The 25,696-nt window shown below is 43.0% G+C and overlaps 3 protein-coding genes, 1 long non-coding RNA gene and 2 other non-coding genes across 15 annotated transcripts in view; 5 read left to right on the top strand and 1 right to left on the bottom strand.

Annotated features, from left to right (window-relative positions):
• Positions 1 to 539: 539 nt before the first annotated feature.
• LOC113571299 (heterogeneous nuclear ribonucleoprotein A/B-like) lies at positions 540 to 5,252 on the top strand. Of its 2 annotated transcripts, none has more exons than XM_027000158.3 (9): positions 540 to 694; positions 1,187 to 1,404; positions 1,916 to 2,084; positions 2,169 to 2,327; positions 2,414 to 2,545; positions 2,665 to 2,758; positions 3,308 to 3,472; positions 3,562 to 3,647; positions 4,896 to 5,252. In XM_027000158.3, the coding sequence occupies exons 2-8, from the start codon at positions 1,205 to 1,207 to the stop codon at positions 3,630 to 3,632; spliced, it is 990 nt and encodes a 329-aa protein (XP_026855959.1). In that variant the 5' UTR covers positions 540 to 694; positions 1,187 to 1,204; the 3' UTR covers positions 3,633 to 3,647; positions 4,896 to 5,252. The 2 variants fall into 2 exon arrangements, with proteins under 2 accessions (XP_026855959.1, XP_026855958.1); XM_027000157.3 differs by having other exon boundaries at positions 552 to 702.
• Positions 5,253 to 6,340: 1,088 nt separating this feature from the next.
• On the top strand, positions 6,341 to 6,413 carry trnav-cac (transfer RNA valine (anticodon CAC)). Its single transcript has one exon. It is a non-coding gene; the product is annotated as a tRNA-Val (tRNA).
• Positions 6,414 to 6,668: 255 nt separating this feature from the next.
• Positions 6,669 to 6,741, top strand: trnav-aac (transfer RNA valine (anticodon AAC)). The gene has a single exon. It is a non-coding gene; the product is annotated as a tRNA-Val (tRNA).
• Positions 6,742 to 10,094: 3,353 nt separating this feature from the next.
• mat2b (methionine adenosyltransferase 2 non-catalytic beta subunit methionine) lies at positions 10,095 to 15,172 on the top strand. 5 transcript variants are annotated; one of them, XR_014125155.1, is made up of 9 exons: positions 10,230 to 11,072; positions 11,296 to 11,328; positions 11,777 to 11,971; positions 12,096 to 12,210; positions 12,424 to 12,570; positions 12,735 to 12,928; positions 13,585 to 13,698; positions 14,333 to 14,962; positions 15,101 to 15,172. XR_014125155.1 is itself a non-coding variant. In XM_081720204.1 (8 exons), the coding sequence occupies exons 1-8, from the start codon at positions 11,010 to 11,012 to the stop codon at positions 14,507 to 14,509; spliced, it is 1,038 nt and encodes a 345-aa protein (XP_081576330.1). In that variant the 5' UTR covers positions 10,230 to 11,009; the 3' UTR covers positions 14,510 to 15,172. The 5 variants fall into 5 exon arrangements, 4 of the variants coding, with proteins under 4 accessions (XP_035383591.1, XP_081576331.1, XP_081576330.1 ...); XM_081720204.1 differs by having other exon boundaries at positions 14,333 to 15,172; XM_035527698.2 differs by lacking the exons at positions 10,230 to 11,072; positions 11,296 to 11,328 and adding an exon at positions 10,095 to 10,205 and having other exon boundaries at positions 14,333 to 15,172.
• Positions 15,173 to 18,434: 3,262 nt separating this feature from the next.
• Positions 18,435 to 20,542, top strand: LOC145659119 (uncharacterized). The gene is made up of 2 exons (XR_014125156.1): positions 18,435 to 19,282; positions 19,422 to 20,542. It is a non-coding gene; the product is annotated as an uncharacterized LOC145659119 (long non-coding RNA).
• A 1,010-nt stretch (positions 20,543 to 21,552) lies between these two features.
• The window catches only part of tenm2b (teneurin transmembrane protein 2b), a 170,805-nt gene continuing 166,661 nt past the window's right edge, over positions 21,553 to 25,696 (bottom strand). For all 5 annotated transcript variants that reach the window (XM_081720200.1, XM_081720201.1, XM_035527054.2 and 2 more), the window contains 3 exons: positions 24,025 to 25,645; positions 23,678 to 23,808; positions 21,553 to 23,527 (listed from right to left, as the gene is read on the bottom strand). In XM_081720200.1, the coding sequence (XP_081576326.1) occupies positions 22,790 to 23,527; positions 23,678 to 23,808; positions 24,025 to 25,645 (2,490 nt within the window). In that variant the 3' untranslated portion in view covers positions 21,553 to 22,789. The remainder of the gene's footprint in view (positions 23,528 to 23,677; positions 23,809 to 24,024; positions 25,646 to 25,696) is intronic.

Here is a 25,696-nt window from a genome sequence, read left to right as displayed (position 1 = left end):
TAAACCGTGACGTGACATTACATTAGTGGCTATTATGCCTAAGGTTTTCTCATTGCTATGACACCACACTATTCTTGACACTTATTTCCCCGCTGCTTCCTTTTTAAGTGCTCCGTAGCCCTGGGGTTAATAGTTTACACAAAAAATAAAAGAACCTGGGGCCGCTGTTTTTTGGACTGACGACAAACCTGTTATGCAAATATTTCAGCGCTTAATGCTGCACATATGTCGAGTTAAGATAAGGGCATGACGCAAAAAAAAAAACGGCACAGGACAAAAATTCTTCATTTTGTCCATTTGTGTATTATATCTCGAAAACGAGCCTGACAACTTTCTGTTCATCAGTGTTTGCCAGGTTTGTTACCCATATGGCCTTTGGTTTTGTCCCGTTGAACAGAAGTGTACTCATGACACAGCTAACGGAGATTTTGCCTAGAATTAGTCTGGAAACGTGCGAAGCTGCACCTACGGTTTTAACAGCGAAAAACTGCGCACGAAATAAGCAAGAATCCGGTACAGTCAAAATCAAACACCAATGAGAGAACCCCGTCATCGCCCTGACTGCCCGGTCTGTCTTATCGCAGTCGGTTTTATTAAACGGAGCTTCATCCGGTGCTATAAAGACTGCCACGAGTTGGCAATGTAAGCGAGAGTCCATCTTGAACAGCAGCCGCAGGCTCAGGAGGTTCAAAGAGTAAGCCGGTACTGGTTTAAAGTGTTACTTCTTTACATAATTTATGCAGTTAGCTAAGCATACACAGAGGCTAACATTTAAATACAGATTTCCGATTGTGTCCCTGGCGCTTCATAAGTTATCAATAATACGTTTAGGGCGCGAGTGTAGAGGCTCGTCTGGTTTAGCTGGCTAGCCTGTGTAGCGATAATTAGCCTCGGTTAGCTAGCTAGCTAAGTAGATATCGGCGCCATGGGAATGACGAAGCCAGTGCAATTATTAATAACTCGATCTGTACGGCGTTATGTAGCTCTTTGTGTTACAGACAAGATGATTTTGTTAGTTTGGGAGATGTTTAGTTGACCACACTAGTAACTGCTAATTCCTAATACTCTCACACTGGTGTTTAATGTTGGCTAAGGGGCTGCTAGCGCTAGGTGGTTCACACCCTTCCCCACGCGTTAACTTACTGGCTGTTCTTAAACGTTTCTCTTCCGTTAAACGACAAAAAAGGGATAAAAGGCAGTCGCGATGGCCGACGCTGAGCAGCAGTTCATGGAGACCTCGGAGAACGGGAACGAAGAGGAGGACCTGGACGGCGCAGAGCCCTCGGAAGAACAGCCAGAGACGGAGGAGCATGTAGACGAGGGGGCAACGGCGCAAGATGACTCTCAAAACGGCTCGGAAGAAGGAGGACAAATCGACGCCAGTAAGAGCGAGGAGGATGCGGGGTGAGGGGCGCACTGATGCGCTTTTACGATCAATTTGAAAATGTTTGTGGATGGTTTTTATTCGAGGCTTTGTTTGGGGCATGCACCTCTGTTATGGGGGATGGGCTAGGCCTGATTTGCTTTTCGGCGCCATTGCTTTTTTTGGGTGAAGCTGCCATGTATCGTCACCCTGAATATTTTGATGGTTAGGGATTTTCGTAGGGTCCGTATAACTTGAGAAACCAGGAGAAATGACTATCACGGTTACAGTTGCATCTCTGCATTTGGGCTTGATTTACTGTTATGGCCTGTCATGGTGGTGTGAATGAAACATGTTTGCACTTCTTAAGGGAAATGTATCGTATGCTCCTTGCATAACATTATAGCTATTACATATGCTACTGATTTACCTATGACTGCAGAAATGTTTTTTTTTCTTAAAACTTTGCAGTGTTGCTTTTGAATAACTTGCATTTTTTGGTGTTGGGTCAATAAATGAGAAATTAACATTGACTTGCGTCTCTTCTTGCAGCAAAATGTTTGTTGGAGGACTTAGCTGGGACACAAGCAAGAAAGATCTGAAAGACTACTTTTCGAAGTTTGGGGAGGTGACTGATTGTACCATCAAAATGGACTCAAACACTGGTCGGTCACGTGGGTTTGGATTCATCCTCTTCAAAGATGCAGCTAGTGTAGAAAAGGTATTTATGGTAAATGGTGCTTTTTTTTTTTTTTTTTTGTGATCCCTTGTTTTGGTAGACATGTAACTGCACTGGGTGTTCCAGGTGTTGCAGCAGAAGGAACACCGGCTAGATGGGCGACAAATTGATCCCAAGAAAGCAATGGCAATGAAAAAAGATCCAGTCAAGAAAATCTTTGTTGGTGGCCTTAACCCTGAGACAACAGAAGAGAAAATCCGGGAGTATTTTGGGGCCTTTGGAGAGGTGAGTACTTTTACTAGGAAGATTTTACCTTCTGAAGTATTTAGAAGTATTTGGCTCCAAATTGGTATTTCTGTCTTTTCTTTCAGATTGAGTCAATTGAACTTCCCACGGATCCAAAGACAAACAAAAGGCGGGGATTTGTCTTCATTACTTACACGGAGGAGTCTCCGGTTAAAAAAGTCTTAGAAAAGAAATACCATAATGTTGGCGGAAGCAAGGTAACCAATAGAGAGAGACCATTTTGTGGCACTTGCCTTGAAGTAGCCTTTGGTTGACGCAACAAGCCGTTGTGTCATGTTGATCACGCTGTGGCTGAGTTTGTCTTTCTCTGTTTCAGTGTGAGATTAAAATTGCTCAACCCAAGGAGGTGTACCAGCAGCAGCAATATGGAGGTCGTGGGGGCTATGGTGGGCGTGGTCGGGGGCGTGGTGGTAAGTGAAACGGAAGAATCCTGTTATTGTACCATGTACTAGTCAGTGCCATGGTATCAGTGTTCATCATGATGCTAAATACTATTATTGTAGGATGCTGCAAGTGACTCCCTATAAGGTGTTTTTAATTACTTAAAGCTATCATTGTTCAGACTGGTCTCATTCCATATAAGTGACTTGAGATGTTCATGCCAAAAGCATGACAGAACACGGCAAGTCATTATTTTTAATTTTGTCATGTAGTTCCATTTCACATTTGGCTTGACTTGTTTTTTACTTCTGAAATGCCAGCACGAACAAAGTACTAAATTTAAGCAAGCAGATATAAAAATGCAGCAAAATTTGCATAGATGTATACAAGATTAGTCTTTATATGTGCCTCACTGCTGACATGTAGTGTTTTAGCTATGAACATGCAACAGATGTATATTAAGCCCAACTGTCATAGGTGCACTCTATGCAAATGTGTAGCTGAGACAGGTTTTAATATGCTTAAGGTTTTAAAGGTTTTTTTTGTATTTGTTTGCGTGCCCCCCCCCCACCCCCCAGGACAAACTCAAAATTGGAACCAGGGATACAGCAACTACTGGAATCAGGGCTATGGCAGTCAGGGCTATGGGTATGGTAGCCAGCAAGGCTATGGCAACTACAGCGGTTACGGCAACTATGACTATTCTTCTGGCTACTATGGTTATAGTGGTGGATATGACTACAGTAGGTAGATCTTCTTTCACTTGCGTCTGATCATCAGAGTTTGGCGTCTGTGCAAAGAGAGTCCTCAGTCCCTCTGTCTTGTCTTCCAGACCAGGGTAATACGAGCTATGGGAAAACTCCAAGACGTGGAGGCCACCAGAGTAGCTACAAGCCATACTGATAACGCATAGTGCAGGTATGCATTTTTTTGCATAGTTTTCTTTCTGATTAGGTTAATATTTGGGCACGCGGTATGACTTAGGTTTGTAGAGGCAGGCGAGAGCAATGTCATTAAATACCCCCCCCCTTTTTTTTTCTTTTCTTTTTTTTTTTTTTTTTAAATATATAAATACCCCCCAATGGGTTATATCCTGTTTCAGTGCAAAATGGGTGGCCCTTATGTTTGCATAAAATGTACATAAGCTTTACTCAACAGTCAGGAAACTGATTACACCCCCCCACCCCCCACCCCCTTCCTCCGGCATTCCTGTTTTCTCATTTGTTTTGAGTATGAACATTCAAAGTTGCCAGATGCCTTGGCCAAATGTAGAGTATCGCTTGCGTCTGTGGGATATTCTTTTAAGGGCTTCTGCATAGCTTTGCTGCCAACCAAATGTCAGTTGTCATTTTTGTACAGATGGATCAATATACTAATGTGATTGTCTTGGAGTACCAGCTTCTATGCAGACCTAAAATTTGTATAATGCATGGGGTCACACAAATCAAGCCATCTCGGTGCGTTTTGTAGAATCGGGAGTCAATTCTAACATGAATCAAAATGGGTGTTTTACTACGGAAAAACAGTCTGTTTTGCAGCACCCAGAAAAAGGTCCATGGTGCTAACTTTGTCTAAGCCTCCTGATGGGGAAAGTTTCTCTACCATTCCATCTGCACACACACGAGGCTTATATGGTGCCCCAACATCAGTGTCTTCATCAGTATGTGGAATCGGGGAAATTTTCTCTCCAAATTTGCTGAATGTTTAACACAATCATGCGAATATTTATTTTATTTTTTTATTTTTTTCCTTTCTTTCTTTTTTTTGAATGTTCCCTTGGTTATTTGAATCCTAGTGGCCCAATTTATTAACTGGGTAGAATGTGTTCATGGGATAGACGAGGCATGGGTAGCAGTTGGAGTTTGGTCTTGGGAGTTTTTATAAGGATGCATCTAGATCTCTACTCCAGTGCTTGTTCAGTAAGGGATGTTATCATGGTTGCGCAATTTGCGCTTTTGGTTAAAAATGCTTAAATTCTTAAATGTCCATTATACAATTGTAAATAACTTTTTGCTTGGTGTGTTTTTTGTTTGGGGTTTTTTTTTCTGGTGTGAATATTGGAACTAGATTTGTTTACCCATGTCTTTAAAAAAAAAAAAAAAAAAAAAAAAAAAATTTTAAAAACATCCTATTTTGCACTTAATTGCTCTCGCATGTACTCCCCAGGCCATAAGTATTTTCAGTCCAAGAACCCATGACGGCAGCACAGTCATACAAGTTGGATCTCTCTGCTTTTTGGTATAATGGGACTCATGCTCCACTTGTACAGGATCATGGATGAATGCGGAAGCAATGTCACTTTTCCACTTCTTTTTTTTTTTTTTTTAATTATTATTATTATTTCTGTTTTATTGGTTTTTGTCCACATTTCCAGTCCTGGAAGTGTAATTTTTACTGTACTTTTTGGTACCTTTTTTGAATCTAATGTATTGTATGGTTGTATTTTACGTGTTAACTGGATTTGCAGCAATTGAGAATCGGGAGCTATCAGAGCTTTTGAAATAAAACATTTGAGTAATTTTTTTCCAGTGTTTCCAGATTTGCTGTTTTATTTTCTCTGTTGCATGTCTGCAGTTCTACACCACGCAAGGGAGAAGGGTAATAAAGGGATTGTGGAAGATCAGTGTTATTTTTAGATGTCTAGTGAATATCAGCAGTATTAGTGTTACAGCAACTGGCACATTTTGGCTTATTTTGGCTTTCAAGTTCTAATTTGACAGAGCTTTTAAGTGACTGATCAATAAATGCTAAAACATAAGCTTGCTGCCTACAGCTGAGAAGTGCAAGGAGCATATTCTGCTTCTACTGAACTCTCATTCCTATAGTGTTATTGACTGACTTTAGAAATAAACCTTGTTTACTATTTCTGTGCATCTTCTTTTCTATACTTGTAACTTACTGATTTCTGACTACAAGAAGTACTTGAGTAAAATAAATGTAATGGCGTTTAATGAATTGTTAGTTGCTACAGATTTATGTATAGTCACACTACACTATTCCAGAGGGTAATGTTGGTGGGTGTTTGTTTACACTACAATCCTTTTAAATGAGCCCTTTTTCTGAGCAACCAAAATGGACTAAACCTTGTGCCTTAGGTGTCTATCTGCGCGCTGAGTATGTTTTGGACACAGCAGAGACAATTGCGTTTTTGTACTTGGATATAAACTTGCTAAATGTGGAGGGAGACTTTTTTTTTTAAATCACATCATGCCTTTAAAGAAATCGCACAATGAAAATACCATGTTATCCAGCGAAAGGAAAACTCAAGGAATTGTGGCAGCGAGGCACTTCTGATACCTTTAGTCAAGCCCAAGCTAGAGAACAGCATACAAAACAAGGGCTTCTGAGCAGAGGGGCAAAGGACTGCTTTCACACCCTTTCCTGGGTCTGTACGTTCTGAGAAAACCTAAGAAATACCCGCAGCCTATACGCTTTTGTAGCTGTGGCTAATAATCTGATCTGCTGGGCTTCTAGATACGAAACTATCCGCACTTCACACCTAGCTGTACATGGGGGATGGATCTGGCTGAAGATTCTTGATCTGATAAGTGGCGCAGTTAAGTTCTAGCTATAATCAAGTCCTCAGGGTGGGGTCGAACGTTTGCATCAAAGTTTCCGTAGTGTAGTGGTTATCACGTTCGCCTCACACGCGAAAGGTCCCCGGTTCGAAACCGGGCGGAAACATGTTTCACGTTTTACAGTGTTTTTTCATCGCTTCTTAACCTTATCATTCAGATACATATAGCTAGCTGAAATAGACGAAACTCAGCGGACTAGACTAAATATATTTTCATAACTTACTAGTAATACGAAGATAATTCACAAGATAATTCACAGGGATTCCATATAGGCAAAAACTTAAAGTGTGTCTCCACGCAAATTGTAGTTATCGAAAGTTTGCGTGAGATACTATCAAAGTCGACAGCATCCTCCAATACAGTTTCCGTAGTGTAGTGGTTATCACGTTCGCCTAACACGCGAAAGGTCCTCGGTTCGAAACCGGGCGGAAACAATCTTTACTTTACTTTACTTTAATCTCTAAAACAGCAAGTCTTGTGGGGTTGATAATAACTATCAAAAGTGGTCCAAGGAAGGTCAATCTGTAAACTGGCGTCAGGATTACAAGCACCCAAAGGTCACTGATATACTTGGAGACCAAACACTATAAGAGCAACTGTAGAACACTTGTAGAAAATTTACATAAAAATAATCATTTCATATAGGTTGCAGCACCATCAGCTGTAAAACAATTCAAATACCACAAATGACTGGAAATTGTCCAACAAATTAAAAAAAAGATCTCACAGAGATTCAATATTATATACAGGCACAATTTAAAGGTCTCTTCAGTCTCATAAAACCAGCAGCATATGTTTGCTATGAAGACTAATCTTTAGTCTTTTAATCTTTCATGTGTGACTTTTCTGTATTTTCTTGATATCTGGAATTACATTAGTAGCAAGTTCATAGTGACTTTTTATTTTATTTATTTATTTTAAATGTAAATGTATTTTAAATGTATTTATTTATAAACCTACAAATGGAGTTATAAATCCACTTACTCATTTATATGCAATATTCCTTCAGAAAATAACTACATAGTTGTTTTATATATGTATTTTCACCCATTTTATATATGTATATTCACTGTGATGTAGCTACTATTTCAAAACACAAACTCAAAATTCTGGTTGCATGTCCTGACCTGACACCTGATGTTTTATACATGACTATGTACGAGAGCATATAGCATGTGACTTGTAATGACCTTTTTCTTTAGTATAAACTATAGAGAATGTTTTTATAAAAACAAAACAAAACATATATTCTGATTTATTACAGAACTTTATTCACAAAACACAAAATGTGACAGGGTCTGAAGTCATCCAATCAGAGGCAAAAAATTATAAATATACCTCCGTAGACATGATAGAGGTGGAAGGGTCAAATGATGGGTTTGTGTGTTTGTGTGTGTGTGTGTGTGTGAGAGAGAGAGAAAGAGAGAGCGAGAGAGAGAGAGAGAGAGAGAGAGAGAGAGAGAGAGAGAGAGAGAGATTGATCAATCCAGAGTTGAAGATGAGACTGAGTATTCACTTAATTGATTAATTGATTAATTATTCACTGAATTGATTTAAATGTATAAAATTTAAATCCATTGGTGAAGAGGGCATTTATTCCTTAGATGCTGCTTCCTTAATGTATCTCTGCAGTATGGATGGCTGTTCCGTTAACCTCACATTACCAGGAACCATTCTTTGACCTTAATACCTTTCTGGAGCTCTTTGAGACTTCCATCCAAGATGTCATTGATTTTCAGCCTTTTCCAAAGAGGAGGACACTGTGGGGTGGACTATGGCTTTTATTTTGTAGCCGAGACCATGACTACTGTAGCAGCATATAACAGCTTGTCGGTTTCAGTTATACTCGTGGTTGGTATTGTACTTATTGTTGTATTCATAACTGCTTGTATACGGTCTAATGGTAACCTGAGCCTACAGCACTGGTTAGCTTAGACATGATCATGTTTTGCAGGTACATAGCCGGGCCACACATCTCCACTATACACTTTGGTAATCCTGGATTTTTTCTGTATTCTGACCGATCTGTCTCAGATTCAGTAGGTGGTGTTGTTTTTGGACACTGGTATCTCAGATGTTGTCCCTGGGATCTGCTTGAGCCACTCTCCCAGATTGTGGGTCACAGCCTCTAGTGCTCCACATCTTTTCAAGCTCTTCTTTTTGCCCTTGGTATTTCTAAAGCTTTTCATGTTCCTTGTTACTTATATTACTATCACTTGGGATTGCTACATCTATCACTATGGCCCTCTTCTGATGTTTGTCCATTGCCATTTTGTCTGTGTCTGGAAGTCATACAGGATCTTAGCTTGCTCTTCCCTACCACTTTTGGGAGTGTATCCCACTTTGACCTTGGAACCCCCAACCCGTATATGACACAGATGTTTCCGAATCCTATGCCAGCCAATTGGTTATGGTGTTCCATGTACACTCTGTCTGCAAGCATCTTGCATCCCACTGTTATGTTCTGGATCATCTCAGGGGCATCTATGCACAACCCACATCTGGGGTCCTACCTGGTGTGGTAGATCTCAAAATCTATTGATCTTGTTTTCAGAGCTTCTTCCTGTGTTGCCATGATTAGTGCCTCCATGCTGTCTTTCACTCCAGCCTTTTCCAGCTTTTGGTAGGATTTTTCCATATCCTTCTCTTCCACTTTTTGCTGGTGGTACATACCATGCAGCCGTTTATCCTCCCACTCCTCCTCTTTCCCATCCTCCTCAGGTTTCTGCTGTACTCACTGAGGTACTCACTAAGCACTTCATTATGTGGGGCCATATTTGTGGCACTCTGGGATGTTGGATGTTTCATCCTGGATAGTGGCCCTGGTGCTCACTAGTCCTTGGCCCCTCTCCACTTAGTGTACAGTCACATCCCAAAGTGCTGGTATTGGGAACAAACCCTCTGTACATTGTGAGGAGTTTCCTTGTCTTGGTGTCAGTGGCTTCTATCTCCTTCTTTGGCCAACTTATTATGCCAGTGGGGTATTTGATGACAGGTAGAGTGTAGGTGTTGGTGTTAGCTGGAAACGTGTTCTTCCCATCCAGCTGACCTCTCAGGACTTGACCCACTCTTTGTAGGTATTTGGCTGTAGCTGCTTTCCTTGTGGCATTCTCATGACTCCCATTTGCCTGTGAGATTCCAAGGTACTTGTAGCAGCCTCAACATCCACTATGTTACCTTCTGGTAGTACCATCCCCTCAGTTCTAGCTACATTTCCCTGTCCTTGTAACCATCTGACCACAATTATCTAGTCTGAATGACATTCTGATGTTGTTGCTGTATATCTTGATGAGATGGATTTGTGAGTCAATGTCTTGTTCACTTCTAGCATACAGCTTGATATCATCAGGGGATATATATATATATATATGTTTTGGAACACAATTCCATCTTTCTTAGCACTTACATGATAGGCTTTTTACACTATCAGGCACAACAGTACACAGCGGTCTATGATCACTGACAACTGGCAAAGGGCTGCACAGTGGCTAAAAAATGTGACATGGTAACAGATGCGCCATAGATCAGTACTTGCACAATTATAGGTTGCTCTAGGTACGTAAGCATTTTGTGTCTATGTGTGAGTGTGTGTGTGCGCGTGTGTGTGTGCATATATATATATATATATATATATATATATATTCGAATTAGCAAACTACCCCACTCTAATCCATTACTGAAACTAGCAAGATCTACAATCTACAAAATACTACATTAAACATTCACAGATCAAAGGTGAGTGCAGTAATAAGGGTCTTAAATGGGACTCTTAAATTGAAATAAATTTATCTCAAGATAAACTTGCCAGTTACGGAACGCTTCACATAAACGATTGCTATAGCTAACTAGCTAAATATAAAGTAAGACTATGCCTGGATTTGATTATGGTGATTCTGAGGTAATTTTTTGACATTCGAACTGGATTATATCTTAAATATATGCAGAAATCCAGAATTAAGTGTACGGTCTTCGTTGTTGTACTTTGTGGTAAATGGTCCATCTACCCTAGGTAACCTAGCGTTAGTTAGCTAGTGTAGGATCGAACCCGTTAACAGCACCATCACGTACACTGTATTTTAAACAGGTAATCTCAGCAGGATGGAAGTCAAACATAAAGGCAAACGGGATATTACACCAGATAGCTAACCTAGTGAACCACTGTAACCTTAATATAGCAACGACGACGTTTGACTAGATAGCTAACGTTAATGTAATCGCAGATTCGTCGTTATTCATCTGGCAAGTCTTTTCAGGAAAATGTGATATTATTTATTTATGTATGTTAACCTACGGGTATCTTAACTAAGTGTAGAATATTTACGCCAAGGTTTATATGAAGCTAGCTAGTTAATGTCGAACTTGAGAGCCTGCCACTTGAAGCGATGTACCATATCGCAACTAAAGGTTGCGACGGATGCCGTCTACACATTGCGTATAGGAGTACCGTAATGATGTACTAGAATCACTCCTTAAATACGCCTGCGCTCTGCGCAAATTCACTAAGATGCTCTCGCTGTTATAACAATTGCGTTTATCTTTCAAGTTTAGACGTCGCAGGCATATGGTATATCTACCATGATCGATATGTGCCCTGTACTATAACTGTACTATTCAGCTAACCGAAGAAGGTCCCAGAATTTAAGTGTTGTGTTGGAAAGGACGTCTTTGTTGCGGGGTATGACAAAACGATAACCATACTGACATGAGCGATAGGGATATAGAACTAAAGATACATTTTACCCCAGGTCACGTTGAGCTTGTGCAGGTAAGGCCCTACGAGGATTTGTAGCATCTTCTGTGTGTTCATTATTTACCTGTTAATGCATCTTGGGTTTGTTTAACTTAACATTTTAATTGTGCCTCATGGTAATTTGATGGATTTAGATGACGAACTTCCTGCGTTTTAAAGATTTCTTGAAATGTAGCATTTTAGAGACTCTTTGTCCATACTGACCCATGCAATTGTGAATGTGCCTACTTGAGGGCAGAAGCTCCTTTATGATGATAACTGTGGATTTCATGTAAGTTTCAAGGACACTGCTTTTATCTTCTTCAGACCACAGTTTGTTCTCTCTGTGGTAATCAGATAGTGCCTTTAAACAAACCCTCATGCTAATAAACTGTTAAAGCTTAAAGTCAGGTAATACACAGATACTTTGTTCCACCATCTACGTGCAACAGGAATGACCAGTCGAAACATTGTGCATTAACTACATACATTTGTGTCACAACAGCAGTTTGCCACATCTTACACAATCACTGACTTGCATGCTTCTAAGATAAAAGCGAAAAGTTGATCCTCCTTGTACAATCAGAAACATTTCACAATCTATATGTTATATATTACTTATTTTTCCAATTCCTGTGTGTGGGTGTGTCCATCATATAATGTTTACTTTTCATAAATGTCATCTGATTGTGAGAAAATTCTTTCAAAATTGGTATCTTCTTCTGTCTGGCCTTCCCCAGGATGATGTGTATACCCCATACAAACGTGTGCTTGTGACGGGAGCCACAGGGCTTCTTGGTCGTGCCATCTATAAGGAGTTTCAGAAGAACGAGTGGGACACGCTGGGTTGTGGCTACTCGCGTGCTCGCCCACGCTTCCTCCGCTGCAACCTTCTAGATGAGGATGCTGTGCGGGTGCTCATCCAGGACTTTCAGGTGCCTGTCCCCTATACAGCGCGCCGCCTCTGAACCCTTCGCCGTTCACCAGCTGTCAGCAGTCACCAGCCTGCTGCTAATGTCATGCTGCTGTCTCCCTGCCTGTTGTGTGTTGTGGCCTCAGCCCCATGTGATTGTGCACTGTGCTGCTGAGAGGAGGCCCGACGTGGTGGAGCACCACACGGAGGCGGCCTTGAACCTGAATGTCCATGCATGCGCCACGCTGGCAAAAGAAGCAGGTTGGTCCAGCCATGTGCTAAGGAGCCTTGAAGAAATGGGGTGCAGGGATTGAAACAGGAACCCAGTCCAAACATTTCACCTGCAGTTTTTGGACAAACAGCTCAACTTCCTGAATAGGTTGTTCTTGGTGCTGTTTGCTTTCTTAATTCTTGTGATGCTGTATTTTTCTGATTTGATTGTGGTTTGTCCTCTTTCACTGGTTGCATGCACAGCTGGAATTTTCCTGCTGTACATTAGCACCGATTATGTGTTTGATGGGCGTAATCCCCCATATGGAGAAAACGACGCACCCAACCCGTTAAACATGTACGGGAAGTCCAAGCTTGAGGGAGAAAGGGAGATCCTCAGACACTGCCCTGGTATACTTCCTTCCTTCCCCATGTACTTACTTCTCACCATAAATTTGTTCTTTCTCTACTGTATCAAGTAAAATTTACCACCATTCTTCGAAGGCTGAGGAAGTCCTGTGACCTGCAGCTGCGCCTTTCCTCCAGAACATTCCCTCCTTTCTCTGGTGTTGCAGGTGCTGCTGTGCTGCGTGTGCCCATTCTGTACGGGGAGGTGGAGAAGGTGGAGGAGAGCGCCGTGACGGTGCTGTGGGACCGTGTTCAGCAGGGGGCTGAGAGCTGCACCATAGACCACTGCCAGCAGCGTTTCCCCACCTACACCAGCGACGTGGCGCGCGTCTGCAGGAACATGGCTGAGAAGGCCCTGCAGGTGAACTCTCAACCATCCAGCATTCCTGCTTCTGCCCAAGCACCATCACCTTTAGGGCTGGGCTACGTTTAGTGTTTCTCAAGCCTTCATGAATATGGATGCTAATTTTCCCAATTTAAGACAGTTTCCAATCCTGGCATTTTTGGTGCCTCATCACAAAATCCAGGACCAGTTTCTATCTAAATTTAAGAAGCATTCAGTTTACTAGAAAGCTATGTTCACATTCATTATCTAATGCAACATATTGGCTACTGCAGAGCAAAGGTGAATGCAGCATTAACAGCTATAAGAAATATAGGCTAAAAACATTCTCAATAACAGGCTAGTGCATTTAAGGTTTCATTTAACGTCTGTAGACTTTACCATTTGCAAATATGCATTCCTTAGGTCTGCTGATTGCTTAACATTTAGTAGGAAAAACAAGAAGACCAAGAAACCTCTTAATTAGGGCTGGTCCTGCTAGGGACACCACTGATCATGACCAGAGAAGGATGGACACCAGAAGATTGAGAGCTGTTGGCCTACATGTAGTTTTCCTTAATCCCACTAATCTTACCTGCGATGGCTGCAAGTGAAACCTCATAAACACAATGGTAACAGAAGGGCCATCTGTGCCGCTCTTCACTTGTTCCGTGCCTGCGTTTGTACCATTCTAGGATCCATCCTTGCGTGGGGTTTTCCATTATTCTGGCAAAGAGCAGATGACTAAGTATGAGATGGCCTGTGCAATTGCAGACGCATTCAACCTGCCCAGCAGTCACCTGATACCGGTGAGGCTAAGTCCTCAGTCAGACAGCACACTGCACACTGACGTTGATTCCACATGCATCTGCAGGATCTGCCAGTTTCCCTGCGAGAGGGAGATATTTAGGAGATGCATCAATATGTGTTAACAAACTACATGCATAGTGTTAAAATCTGCTATCTGTGTCTGCAAGCCTCCTATTTTAATCTACTTTCCTAAAATCGAATGTCTTTTTCTACAGTCCATTCATACCCTGTATGTGGTATGATAGCACGGTGATTATTATTAAAACTGATCCAATGTTGTGGTTGATTTGGTTTATCTTATTTAAGCTTGGACATCTGTGAGGTTCTGAATTTTTTGTGCCTCTGATGCGTTACTAGTGATTTTGGGCATGGTTATACAAAGCCTGAGAAATTATTTTGGAAACAAACTCTATTTTGGAAACTTTGAAGTAGCTTGCATCATCCCAGCACTTGAAAAAGTTAATCATACTTACCCCCCCCCCCCCCCCCCCCGCCCCAGGAGGTCCCTCACTTGCCTGATTTCCAAGAAAATATTTAGTATTTTTATTTACTTCTTTATTAGTTTTTGAGAGTGTGTGTGTGTGTGTGTGTGTGTGTGTGTGTGTGTGTGTGTGTGTGTGTGTGTGTGTGTAGATGACGGAGCAGCCTGCTGGTTCTGGGGCCCAGAGGCCACACAATGCACAGCTGGAATGCTCTCGTCTGGAGCTGCTGGGCCTGAGTGTGGAACCCGTGCCTTTCAAAGCGGCAATTAGAGACAGTCTCTGGCCCTTCCTCCATGACAAGCGCTGGAGACAGACTGTCTTTCACTGAGGGAACACATTCCTGATTCTGACACACAATACAGCCAATCTTTAATATCACCACAGCTTTTTGTGTTAATTTACTGCATTATTGCCACCTTTTTTGTTTTGCACTGTATGTAATGGATTCTTTGCGTATTTTGAGGAAGATAATGTTTTGTTTGAATGATAAAGGATCTTTAACAGTATTATGTCTTTGAGACCGTGAGATGCTGGTTGTTTGTGGAATTGTTCAAGAGTACTCAGAATGTCAATATCTTATATAAACAATGCCTTGCTTATAGGAAACATTGTAAAGTGTTCTACATTGTTTTGCTGATTAGCCTTGACATCTCTGGAATCTGACAATCAAAAATATTTTCAGATTATGGTTTCCTAGCAAAATATTGCAGATTAAATGAAGAGAACTTCCGTGTGCCGCTTGTGACTGAACAAATGGAGAGGAATACACCAGAAATGCATGGTATACTCTCAAAACTAAATGTATTATATTTTACATCTATTGTTTGTGGGTACAGTGAGTGCATTTCATCACTGCATATAAATTGTTCCACAGTCACAGTACTGAGCAAGAATTCTTTTTTTTCCTTTTTTTTTTTAGATCTTTGGACCACATTTTTGTAAATATGTCCTGCTAAATTAAATATTGGGCATGATCCAAATACAAAAGGTATGAGAATTTGTTTCTTTTCTTGCATTCCATTATTTGCTCATGGTAATGGATAATGTCAGTTTGTGAACATGTAGGGTCAATTTAAGTAATGTGGTACATCAGGTTACATTGGAAGCCATAGCAAAAATTGCCCCTCGTTTGAATCCACCAAAGCCAAGGTTTAATCTAAGGTCAAATTGGCAGGAACTCTTATTATGCCTTCCTGAAGCCATAAATGAACTTGCCAGCAGCCTGATTATTTAGTTGTTTTTTTTAAACCAGTGAATACATGGCAGGCCTTAGTAATGAATTTATTTATTTATTTACTTCCTTTTATGATCAATTTTAGCCAGATAGCGTTTTTACACGTTAGTTTCGTCGAAGTGACGTGTGGGCGAAGGGGTTGGGCTGTTCCACGCAGTTTCTGTCAGTTGAGGCGAGTCAGCTGATAACAGTGTTAACTTCCCACTAGGGCCGAGCGGAACGCTCACATTGGGACATCATTACGTCGATCTTGCCTGTATCGGCAAGCATTTCTTTTCCTTCGTTCGTGTGCTCGGTAAGCCTGTCAGACGCTGTACTACACCAGGCCTATTAAAACCCCAGAATCATCATTATAGGAAAAAACGGAACAGACGGGAACACGCTCACGGAGCTTGACCGACGCAATTTAAAACCGCTGCCTACCCTTAACCCGAAGGTAAAACGACCGCTTTAAAGATTTTTCTATACCCAGGGCTTCGTTAATGATCCTTATTCATTATACAGTGTTTGAAAACGCACTTTATTCACTTTTTGGCAGTGTTTATTTGCGCCAGTCATCCTTGTTCATGCCTTCTGCCCCTTTCACTTGCTCACCGTAGCCTGATATTAGAATCCCCATGGTCTTACCTTCGCCTTGTTTCTTGGATTCAAGGAAACGGAAAAGTAGCAAACCCGCTAACGTTTTACCCAAGACATGAAGGCAACGGTTTAGTCTGTTCATTTTTATTTGCCTAAATATATTTTTAGTGTAGTAGTGAAGGCCAGTCCACATAATTTTGCGTCACCCATTTATTTATTGGAGTGGCGCGATTCCCTGTCCGCCTGACGTGTGGTGAACAATCACCTGTTTGTTGTTGTAAACGAAATCATGCTTTCGCCTGCATTTCTTTCTTAAAACCCTGCTGTGTTCGCGGACAAATGCAAATTCATCTGGTTCGATAATGATAAGGCCAAAAACAATGGTTCCACTCAAGCTCTGAAAATTACGGGCCTGAAAGCTCCATTGGCATTTCCCAACGTGAAGTCTGGAACTTGAACGTCTTGATGTAGTACTTGGCACCTTCAGAGGCCCCCCCGTTCATTTTTTAACCGAGCAGATCAGTGATCTTTGTAAGCAGCGCCAAGTATTATTTCTATTATGAATGCTCACAATTCAGTTTTTAATTTAAGGGGCAAATGTATGTACATGCAGAAAACTTACTCAAGGAAATAGTGTTAATTTTGCTATGACTTTTTTTCTCACCACTGTTTGTGTGTATCTTGCGCTATCCGTTATGGCATTTTAAGTTAATAATTCACCAGCATCACCACAGAATCCTACTCACCATGGTTTTATCTGGAATAAATATGGCATTTAACGACCCTGCTAACCCCATGTCCTGACAGTGTATGCTACTGCTTGTTGCTGACATCATGTCCATGACTGATACGTATTCTTTCAAAAATATTTACTCACTGATTGAGTTTATCATGTGGAAAGACCATGCTCGTCATTAGACACTGGGAACTGTAGGAGTTGAGAGAGCAAAAACGTTACTTTCTCAGTATTGTAACCATCAATATTGTTGTCATTTAGGCCATTCGAAAACATGCATTTTGTGTACTGATCTACCTTAATCACCTGTATCTGCTATGAAACTCGTTTGAAATTCAAACTGTAGAGCATTAGAGATGTATTTGGGTCAGATGAGGTTTATTTTCTACAGATTTTATGTGGCTTCCTCTGGTGTTACTCCAGAGTGCAGGACATGTAAGTGGCATGTGAACAGGTTTTTGTAACCAGTTTGGTAAGCCAAGATTATTTATATTTAGCAGTATTTCTATTTAGAAGTACAACACCATGGGCAAAAGTATAGGCAGGGGTAGATGTAGCCAAGGTCCACTTTCTTGATTTTCTAGATTTTCTTGCCTCCAGGTGAGCTCCTCCTGCGTGTAGATGAGTTACGAGCATCCTCCTCCATACACGGGCCCCGGTCCGGCTGTCTGCCCTCCACCCACTGCTCCTGGCTACCCACCGCAGGGCTACCCACCACAGGGCTACCCACCTCAGGGCTACCCCGTCCAGGGTTATCCACCTCCCTCAGATCAGCCACCGTACCCCGGCTTCCCCTCTGGCCCCACCGGCCCCCCTGGGCCATACCCTGTTCAGCCTGGTTATCAGGGATATCAGGTGCCTCCCCAGCCACCGTATGGCGGGCAGGCATATGGAGAACCTCCCAAAAATACAGGTAAGCTGCCGCTGCTTTCCATCACAGTACATGCGCTGTGTTTTGTATTTATGTTTTCTGAACCACGTTTTATATTGCCATATAACCTGAGTATTACAGTAAATCTCTCAGATCAGAAATAAAAGCTGGTTTTGCTGCTACTTCCCTATAGGAATGGGCACCATGTATATATTTTGGTAGTTTTAAGTGCCACAAGCAGGATCCTGCAGTCGGGCATTAGTCAAGTCATCGCACAGATCACACAAATTCTTTGGTGGTGTGTAGCACATATGACCTTTAGATTAGTTTGCTGACCATAATGGGAGGACCTAAGGATAAATAGTGTGATATGTCATACTGAAGTTATTGTCAGCTGTGTCCTTTTTTGAAGCTTAAATTGCTGTTATCAGTGTGTGTTTGGTTTTCTCTTTGTGTAATTTATCTCATTCCCTTTACCAGTATTGCACCACAGTGGAATAGGCACACAAGCTGTAAATGATGCATTAGCTTACATCCCGGAGGCCCGTGCTGGCTCCACCTCTGGCGCTTGGCTGATTAACTGACACCAAGATGTGTATAAGAAACTTCGACCTGCTGAATATTTTACCACATGATGAGTTTGACTAAATATCATTTGTCAAGGCAGCTGTCTTGCATTATTTTTTTTTAAACAAACATGCCATCTTTCTGGTGCATTTTCTTTCCACAGTGTACGTGGTGGAGCAAGGGCGGCGGGACGATTCTGCTGAACAGGCGTGTCTGACTGCCTGCTGGACAGCTCTGTGCTGCTGCTGCCTGTGGGATATGATGACCTGATCTGACCCTCTCTGACCTCACTGTTCACCGAGCCCTCATCCAGAGAAGTCCTCCATGTTAACTTATTGCTACTGCAAAATCAAGCTATGATCTAATGAATGGGAACGAATGATTTTTTTTTTTTTCAGGTACTTCCCATTTTCCGGTTTGGAATGCTTCCTTTTTACTCCTTCGGTGACTTCAAAGCTATGCACTGAGAAATATTTATAGATGACATGCAATCATATTTCTAGATGAATATTAAACTGAACATTTTTTACTTTCTGTATAGATTTCAAAGCAAAGGACATGAGTTGGTTACTAGTAAGTTCTAATACTGTTAGCATTGTCCAAAGCTTTAGAAAAGGTAGATGGTCAGAGAAGTTGATGAATGTGTTTTAATTCAAAGAATGAAGTGGTGGTGGGGAAAAATTGCTGTTCAAGCTAAAATGTTCTCTTCATTAAAGTATATTGAATAAAGGCCCATCCATTTGAGTTTGTAATTGAACTGAAAAACCTTAGAGTCCAAAATTGATATCTTCTCTAATGTTTCAAAGTTTGGCGTATGCATCTTGCACTCCCATAGTAAACTCTTGTACGGAGGTGACTAATCTCATCAAACTTTAATTAAATTCATGATGTCAAAACAATCTTCTTCTCATTTTGTTTTCAGCACTCTGGGCTTATTTGACTCCCATGCGTGCCCCTGCTTCAAGATGAGCTCTTTTACAGGATTATTCAATTTCCTCCTTCACAGTTGCACCACTGCAAAGTTGACCTTGCATCTCCAGGCATTTAAAGAAGTGTTTGAAAATGAATGCAACGTTGTGTGCTCTTGCATAAGACTCTTTAAGAAAAACACATCGTAAGTACTGCTCTGCCTTGAGAGTGGTTAGGGACACAACACTCCAGTGTCCTCTGCCCCCTTCATGCGTGTGACGCTCACTTCAAAGAAAATGGCTCCCGTGGGTGTGAACTTATCTTCTCCCTCCTTCTATTTAAAGCTGAGCTGTAGAAACACCAGCCCAGCAGAGCCACCACTGTGGTCTCCCCGGGGACACCCCAACCAGCTATTGCCAGAAGAGCTATAGCAATGTTGGAGGAAGAAGAGACGTCATCCCTGCTGGAGCAAGTCCAGCATGAACACATGGGCTCCATCCTAGCAGCTGTTGCTTTACCTTTAGTTAGCGGCTAGTGTGTCCTGTCTCTTCACTGCCCAATCTGGAATTGGGGTTGTTTCGATTGCTGTATGTAGCTGGATTTTCATTCCCATTTCTAGACATGTTGCTGTGGGTCTCTCAACATGCAAATATGATTTGCATGAAGGCAGAGGCCTATATTAGGCTGAGATACACCCCCATATACTGCTGAAAGGAAAGGCTTTGAACACCAAAATAGTGGGAGCCTGTGGTCACTACCTTTTGCCTCTCTTCCCTTTTACTGTATTTACTTATTCTGGCCAGGGTTGTAAAACAGATGGAGTCTTCAGACACATTTGGGAACCTAGTGTTTGTAACCCATCATGATGTCATATCAACAGAAGGGACTGACACATAACCTTAACTGCTGCAGTAAAGCCTGTGTTCCAATACTGTTGTTTAGGAAATCTGGTCACTGTAAGAAAGCTTTTTCAAACACCTTCAACCACAGAAGTGCTTTAACTTTTGCAAAAAATGAGTTGTGAAAAAGCCCCAGAAAGTCACCAAATGCTATAGGATGTGGCAATTACTTGGAAAAATGTGGTAGCAATAATTATACTTGATTTGTGAGATTTTTCTTATCTAAAATACCTTTTTTTCCCTGTCTTTTTTACTGTCAGGAGCAATATTTTCCTGCCTACTGGTTTCATTAAACCATGTCTGACTCTTAAATCTGATTTATGTTGCAGTCAACTGAGAAGGGCTGATTTTTTTACACATGATTAGAGGTGCTGAGAACTGCAGTCTTTTATAGCCACTGCAGTTTGGTGTTTTTTTTTTCCATCGCCATGGTATTAACGTATCTAATTACTTATGTTTTAAGACACATTTGGTACCACATCTATTTACTGGATCTCTACGAGTAAAGCTGTTATTGGTCTCTGATATACACTAAAAGGAATAAAACATTAGAGATTAATTCCTAATACTGGTGTTGCACTCTGACCTGTTTTGACCTCAGAACAGCCTTAATTTATTAGGTCAGTTTCAACAAGGTTCCAAAAGCATTTCAAAGGGAGGCAAGTTAATGCTGACCTCTTTACTTTGAACAGTTCTGAGGAGTTGGCAGATAATGGAGCTGGGCTCTGCATGGCTCATTCAATCTCACTCCACAAATGTTCAGCTGCAATCAGTTCTGGTGACTGGACAGGCCATAGCAATAAGTTGGATTCATTGCCATGTTAATGGAGTCCTTCTTGGACAATCATGGCTTCGGGGCAGGGGTATTAGCTTGCTGAGGACATCCATTCACAGATGGATACACTCGTGTCATGAAGGGATGTACCTGATTGGTAATAATGATCCTTTAAAAAAAAAAATAAAATCAAAGGGACACAGTTTGAACCATGAGAACACATCCCATACCATCACACCACTACCAGCCACAGCAGCCTGGAAACACTGCTGAAATGGACAAGCATTTCCAACTCTTAGTTAAAAAAAAAAAAAGATTTATATATACACACACACACACACACACACACACACACACACACACACACAATATACAGACATATGGGAAAAGTAATGCATTCATTCAAACAGAAAGAAATACCAAGCCTGAATTCTGTCACCCCTTTACAGCACAAAGAGTCAAATGCAACAGCTACTTAGATTTCGTTCAGAGGTTTGAACTGTATTTCTAAGCTCTGTAAAAAACCCATTTCATTTAAGAAAAGCAATGTCACCATGATTGAATTTCAGTGTTTGCAAGAACGCAGAGTAAAACACATCTGAGAGTTTTTAGTTGTGCTGTGATAAATGCACATACTGCATTCGAAAATCAATATGAAACACACAGTACATGTTTGCTTTTATGTATTGCTTTTGCATTTGGTATTTCTAATCTTCCATAGGTGTAAGTGTGCATGAGTGCCCACACATGCACTATGAAAAATGTGTATGAAGAAAAAAAAAACCCCCCCAAAAAACACAATCAAAGTGTAAAAATGGAACTGTTTATTTTCAGAAAACTCCCAAAGAATGTCGGCCCTAGAGTGTCCGGTTGGGATTTTGCACTAGCTTTTCGCGTACCTTAACATCCACACTGTGCTGCTTCACAGTGAACGAGGAGAGATTCTGTCACAGCCACAACAACAGAACTTCATTAGAAAAAAAAACAGTCTATGGACGTTTGAGTTCTGAACACTCAGGTCACATGAGCCTGTCACCACGGGGTTCTTCCTGTGCCACGGACTTCTGCCAAAGGTAATGATCAGTCACGTCCTTAAATAAATGTACATGTTGGATTTTAATCCAGTCCTAATTAATGACAAAGTTTTAAATACAGTATAAGCACAATGTGTTTCACAGTTTCAATTGACTTAATTTAAAGTATAAACAATTTCAAAAGACAACATATATTACTTTTCTGTAATTCCTTTGCTTGGCTGCAACTTAAATTTAATAAAAAAATCTGAATGGATTTTCCATACATATTATACAAAGGGTAAATAAAAGTGATCGACCTTCGGGGAGATTCATGTTCTGTTTCTAGGGCGGCTATGATGTCCATCTCCTCCTGATTGTCATATAGTGCAAACGGAAAAGGACAGAGATCGCAAGAGCTACAACTGACGGGCACCTCAAAGGCGTGTGTTGATGAAGAGCTCTTCGAACTAGCTCCACACGGCACAAGTCAAATCTACATACAGTACATTAAGTATCTAAGTTGTGTGTGGGACAAGAGGTTGAAATGAGAAACATCTAAAGTTGTCTTTGAACATGTTCAAATCCTGTGAGGTTTGTTGTCCAGGGAGACATATATTTGACAAGCGATCGCTGTTTAAGAATCATCAACGGACTGGGAGGCCTGAGATGGTGACTAATGGTTTGGGCGTGTTTCTTTAGCTGGTAGTTTTCAAAAGGGGTCTTCATATGGAGGTCCAAAAATCCAGGCAGTGAACCATCACTTGGCCCTCACGCAGATGCTGTAATTTACACTCGCAATGGCCTAAAATATCAGCCATTTCCTGTAAAGCCTTTACAAGAAGACTTACAAAAAGAAAAAGACATAGAGTTTGTGTTGTTACAATGATTTCCCAGTCCAGAATGCACTCCTGCCAGCTGTAATTCCTCCATGTGGATGAAGTCTTTGTGAGTGGTGTCGGCAGCGCTCTCTGGCCTGGGTCTCTCCGTGGGAGAAGGGGTGTGGCGGGGGCATGCTGGCTCTGTTACCTCTTTCCCATGTCGTTCTGTTTGAGGAACTGGATGTTAGTGCTACTGTCTGCCAGTTCAGGATACTGCTCCACCGGCAGCACGTAGTAACCCTCGTAGCCTGGGACCTTCCCCATGGCCAGCAGCTGCTGTTTCTCGCTCTCGGTCCACACGCGGCCACCGTCCCTGCCCTCCTGCACCCGCTGCTGCTCCCTGGCCCAGGCTCCTGCCAGCGCCCTCTGGTGGGCCTGCTCCAGCACGCGGCCACGCTCCTTCTCCAGCACCTCCACCGTGAGCCCATAGCGGACGCTGAAGACCAGCGTGTGCGTGTGGAACTCCACGGTCACGCCCCTGCGCGACCGGCCGCTGACCGTCACGTTGACACCGCTCTCCAGCGTTTTGCGGCCACTGCTGAGGCCCAGGGCGAGCAGGTCGCCGTCGGCCAGGCCTAGCTTCACAAAAAAGTGCCAGTCGCGCCCGTCGATAGTGTAGTGCGTACCCTGCAGGTAGAGGGTGTTGCTGAGGACCTGTGCAATCTTGCGACTGTCCTCGCCTGCCATGCTGGACACCGACGTCATCACGTGACCCTCCCTGATGGCGAGCATCATGCCCTTACCCACGATGGGGGTGCTGGTGCCAAACCAATAGCCCGGTTTGTCTCGCTTAAGCCGCCGCTGCTTGTTGAGCAGTCGTCCCTCCAGGGCCATGAAGGCCTGGTTGTGCCGCTCCACTGAATGCTGCACTCCAGTGAACAGCTGCAGAAAGGGTTAAAATGTCAATGAACATTAATAACGTAATGCTCTCCAAGCCCAGTTTCAGCTCTAAAAGCAATTCATTTCTAAGTGCTCCACTAGAGTGACCTAATGAGTTTAATATTTAAACAGGTTTTACAGAGCAAACATTACCTGGGCATTGTCACAGTCCTGACTGGTGAGTAGTTCATATGGAGGGTCAACAAAGTACAAAGGGTGTCTGGGAAACCCAGGTATGATGTTGCTGAGCTGGAAACCGAACATGACCAGCCAACTCTTCACATCTAGACACAAAAAGACACAGCTGTCAGATATCAGATATTCTTTAGATATACAGAGATTTGAAAGTGCTGTTCACAAAAAAAATCTAAATAAATAATAAATACATTTTTTTATAAAATGAAATACCTCAGGCTGCCTAGCAAATGTCTAGCAAATGTCATAATGAGCAAAACTCAAATACTTTGTATACATAAACCTGGAAGTCCAAAGGTGCTCACCTGTCACATAGTTTTTCACATCAATCATATCACTGAGAGGATTGTTGTTCTTGAACATGTACAGGTTGAAAGGCGCTGGCTCCTTGCCTATCTTGGGCCATAGTGTGTGGTCGGGCGCCGTCCAGCGTCCGGCCAGCACGTCGTAGTCCCTCTGACCGAAGTGCACCAGCTTGGTTAGCGGGTCGTAGAGGCCACCGTGGAAGCCCAGGGCGAGCTGGAGGTCAGGGTTGGAGTCGTAGTAGATCTCGCCATAGGCCGTGTATTGTAGCTGTTTCACCATCTGCCCGTTGCTGCTGAAGATGGCCAGCGGCGTCCCTGTGTTGTCCGAGGCGATGTAGTACTCCTCGCCGCCGCTCACCTCCATGGCGAAGAGGTGGCCCTGCAGGTCGTAGTAGAGCGAGGTGATTTCGCCGCGCGAATGGTTGAAGATGTGGGTGACGCGCGCCGGGTAGTTGAGGTCGGCGTAGAAGTACTGCTGGTGGTCACCGGAGGCGGTGCGGCGCGCCACACGGCGGCCCAGGCCGTCGTAGCGGTAGCGCACGCTCCAGCCCTCGGCCGTGCGGCTGTACGCCCTCTCCAGGAGCCCGTTGGAGTTGTACTGGAAGACGTCGGAGCCGCGCTGACACAGCACGCCGTCTTCGTCCAGTCGGTACTGCACGTCGCCCAGGCGTGTGATGCGATCGCGCAGGTCGTAGCGCAGGGGGAGCAGGCGGGCACTGTTGCCCGGGTTCAGCAGGTGCAGGTTGCCGTTCAGGTCATAGCTGTAGCGCCACGTGGACCAATCGTTGACCTTGACGCCGCTGAGCTGCCCGTCACCGTCGTACTCGTAGCGGTACTGCGTGGTGTTGGCATAGGGGCCGATCTTCAGCTCGCGCTTGATCACACGGCCCATGCCATCGTACTGCACCGTCATCCAGTACATGAGCGAGCGGAAGATCTCGTACTGCACCTCCTTGATGCGCCCGTGCGCGTCGAAGTGCTTGCTCAGCGTCATCACCGCCGTGGTGATAATCTGGTTGATGTCGTAGTAGATGATGCCAAACTTCCCAAAGTGCTCCACCTTGCCCGAGATTTCGTCGTAGCGGTAGAGGTCCACGGGCAGTGGCGTCTCTCCGATCACCGGCTTAATGCTGGCGACCCGGAAGCTGTTGTCGTGATAGGTGTAATCGAAGCGGGCGTTGACCATGCCCTCCTCCGAGAAGCGATACATCTGCTTGTCCACCAGGGGGCCGAGCTTGCGGTAACGGATGGTGCAGGAAAAGCCACCGCTCTGCAGGTTGACCATTTTGAGCACACCGGCCGTCTCGTCATAGCCGAAGCTGACGGAGGTGGAGTCGTACAGCACCTCGGAGAGCTTGGCCAGCTTACCATACTTGTAGAGCACACGGCGTCCCGTGCCCAGGTAGAACGTAGCCCGAGGCCGGCTGTCCTCACTGAAGTCGTGGATGACAGTGGCATTGCTCTCGGGAGGGTTGTAGGTGTTGCGGATGTAGCCCACGGACACGTGGGTGGACATGGTGTGGCGCGCCATGCTGGGCATGGTGACGGCGGTGATGCGTCCCGAGGTGTCAAAGTCAAACACGTACTGCTTTTGACTCTGCTGCAGCAGCAACACCACAGACTGAAAGACAGAAGACAAAAGACACGTTTAGTATTAGAAAAGAACTTAGTT

This window comes from Electrophorus electricus, chromosome 8, assembly GCF_041902795.1.
Source record: "Electrophorus electricus isolate QZ-2024a chromosome 8, ASM4190279v1, whole genome shotgun sequence".
In the NCBI taxonomy this organism is placed as follows: Eukaryota; Metazoa; Chordata; class Actinopteri; order Gymnotiformes; family Gymnotidae; genus Electrophorus; species Electrophorus electricus.
The sequence above is the reverse complement of the archived record's forward strand: the minus strand, read 5'-3'. Positions and strand labels throughout refer to the sequence as shown.

What these genes read in the sequence shown, in the direction of transcription:
- LOC113571299 (XM_027000158.3), top strand. Translation starts at nt 1,205, where the DNA reads ATGGCCGACGCTGAGCAGCAGTTCATGGAGACCTCGGAGAACGGGAAC. An exon ending in ATTTTGGGGCCTTTGGAGAG is followed by an intron (nt 2,328 to 2,413) that starts GTGAGTACTTTT and finishes CTTTTCTTTCAG; the next exon opens with ATTGAGTCAATTGAACTTCC. An exon ending in TAGTGGTGGATATGACTACA is followed by an intron (nt 3,473 to 3,561) that starts GTAGGTAGATCT and finishes CTTGTCTTCCAG; the next exon opens with ACCAGGGTAATACGAGCTAT.
- mat2b (XM_081720204.1), top strand. Translation starts at nt 11,010, where the DNA reads ATGAGCGATAGGGATATAGAACTAAAGATACATTTTACCCCAGGTCAC. An exon ending in GTCACGTTGAGCTTGTGCAG is followed by an intron (nt 11,073 to 11,295) that starts GTAAGGCCCTAC and finishes ACTTGAGGGCAG; the next exon opens with AAGCTCCTTTATGATGATAA. An exon ending in CCAGCAGTCACCTGATACCG is followed by an intron (nt 13,699 to 14,332) that starts GTGAGGCTAAGT and finishes GTGTGTGTGTAG; the next exon opens with ATGACGGAGCAGCCTGCTGG.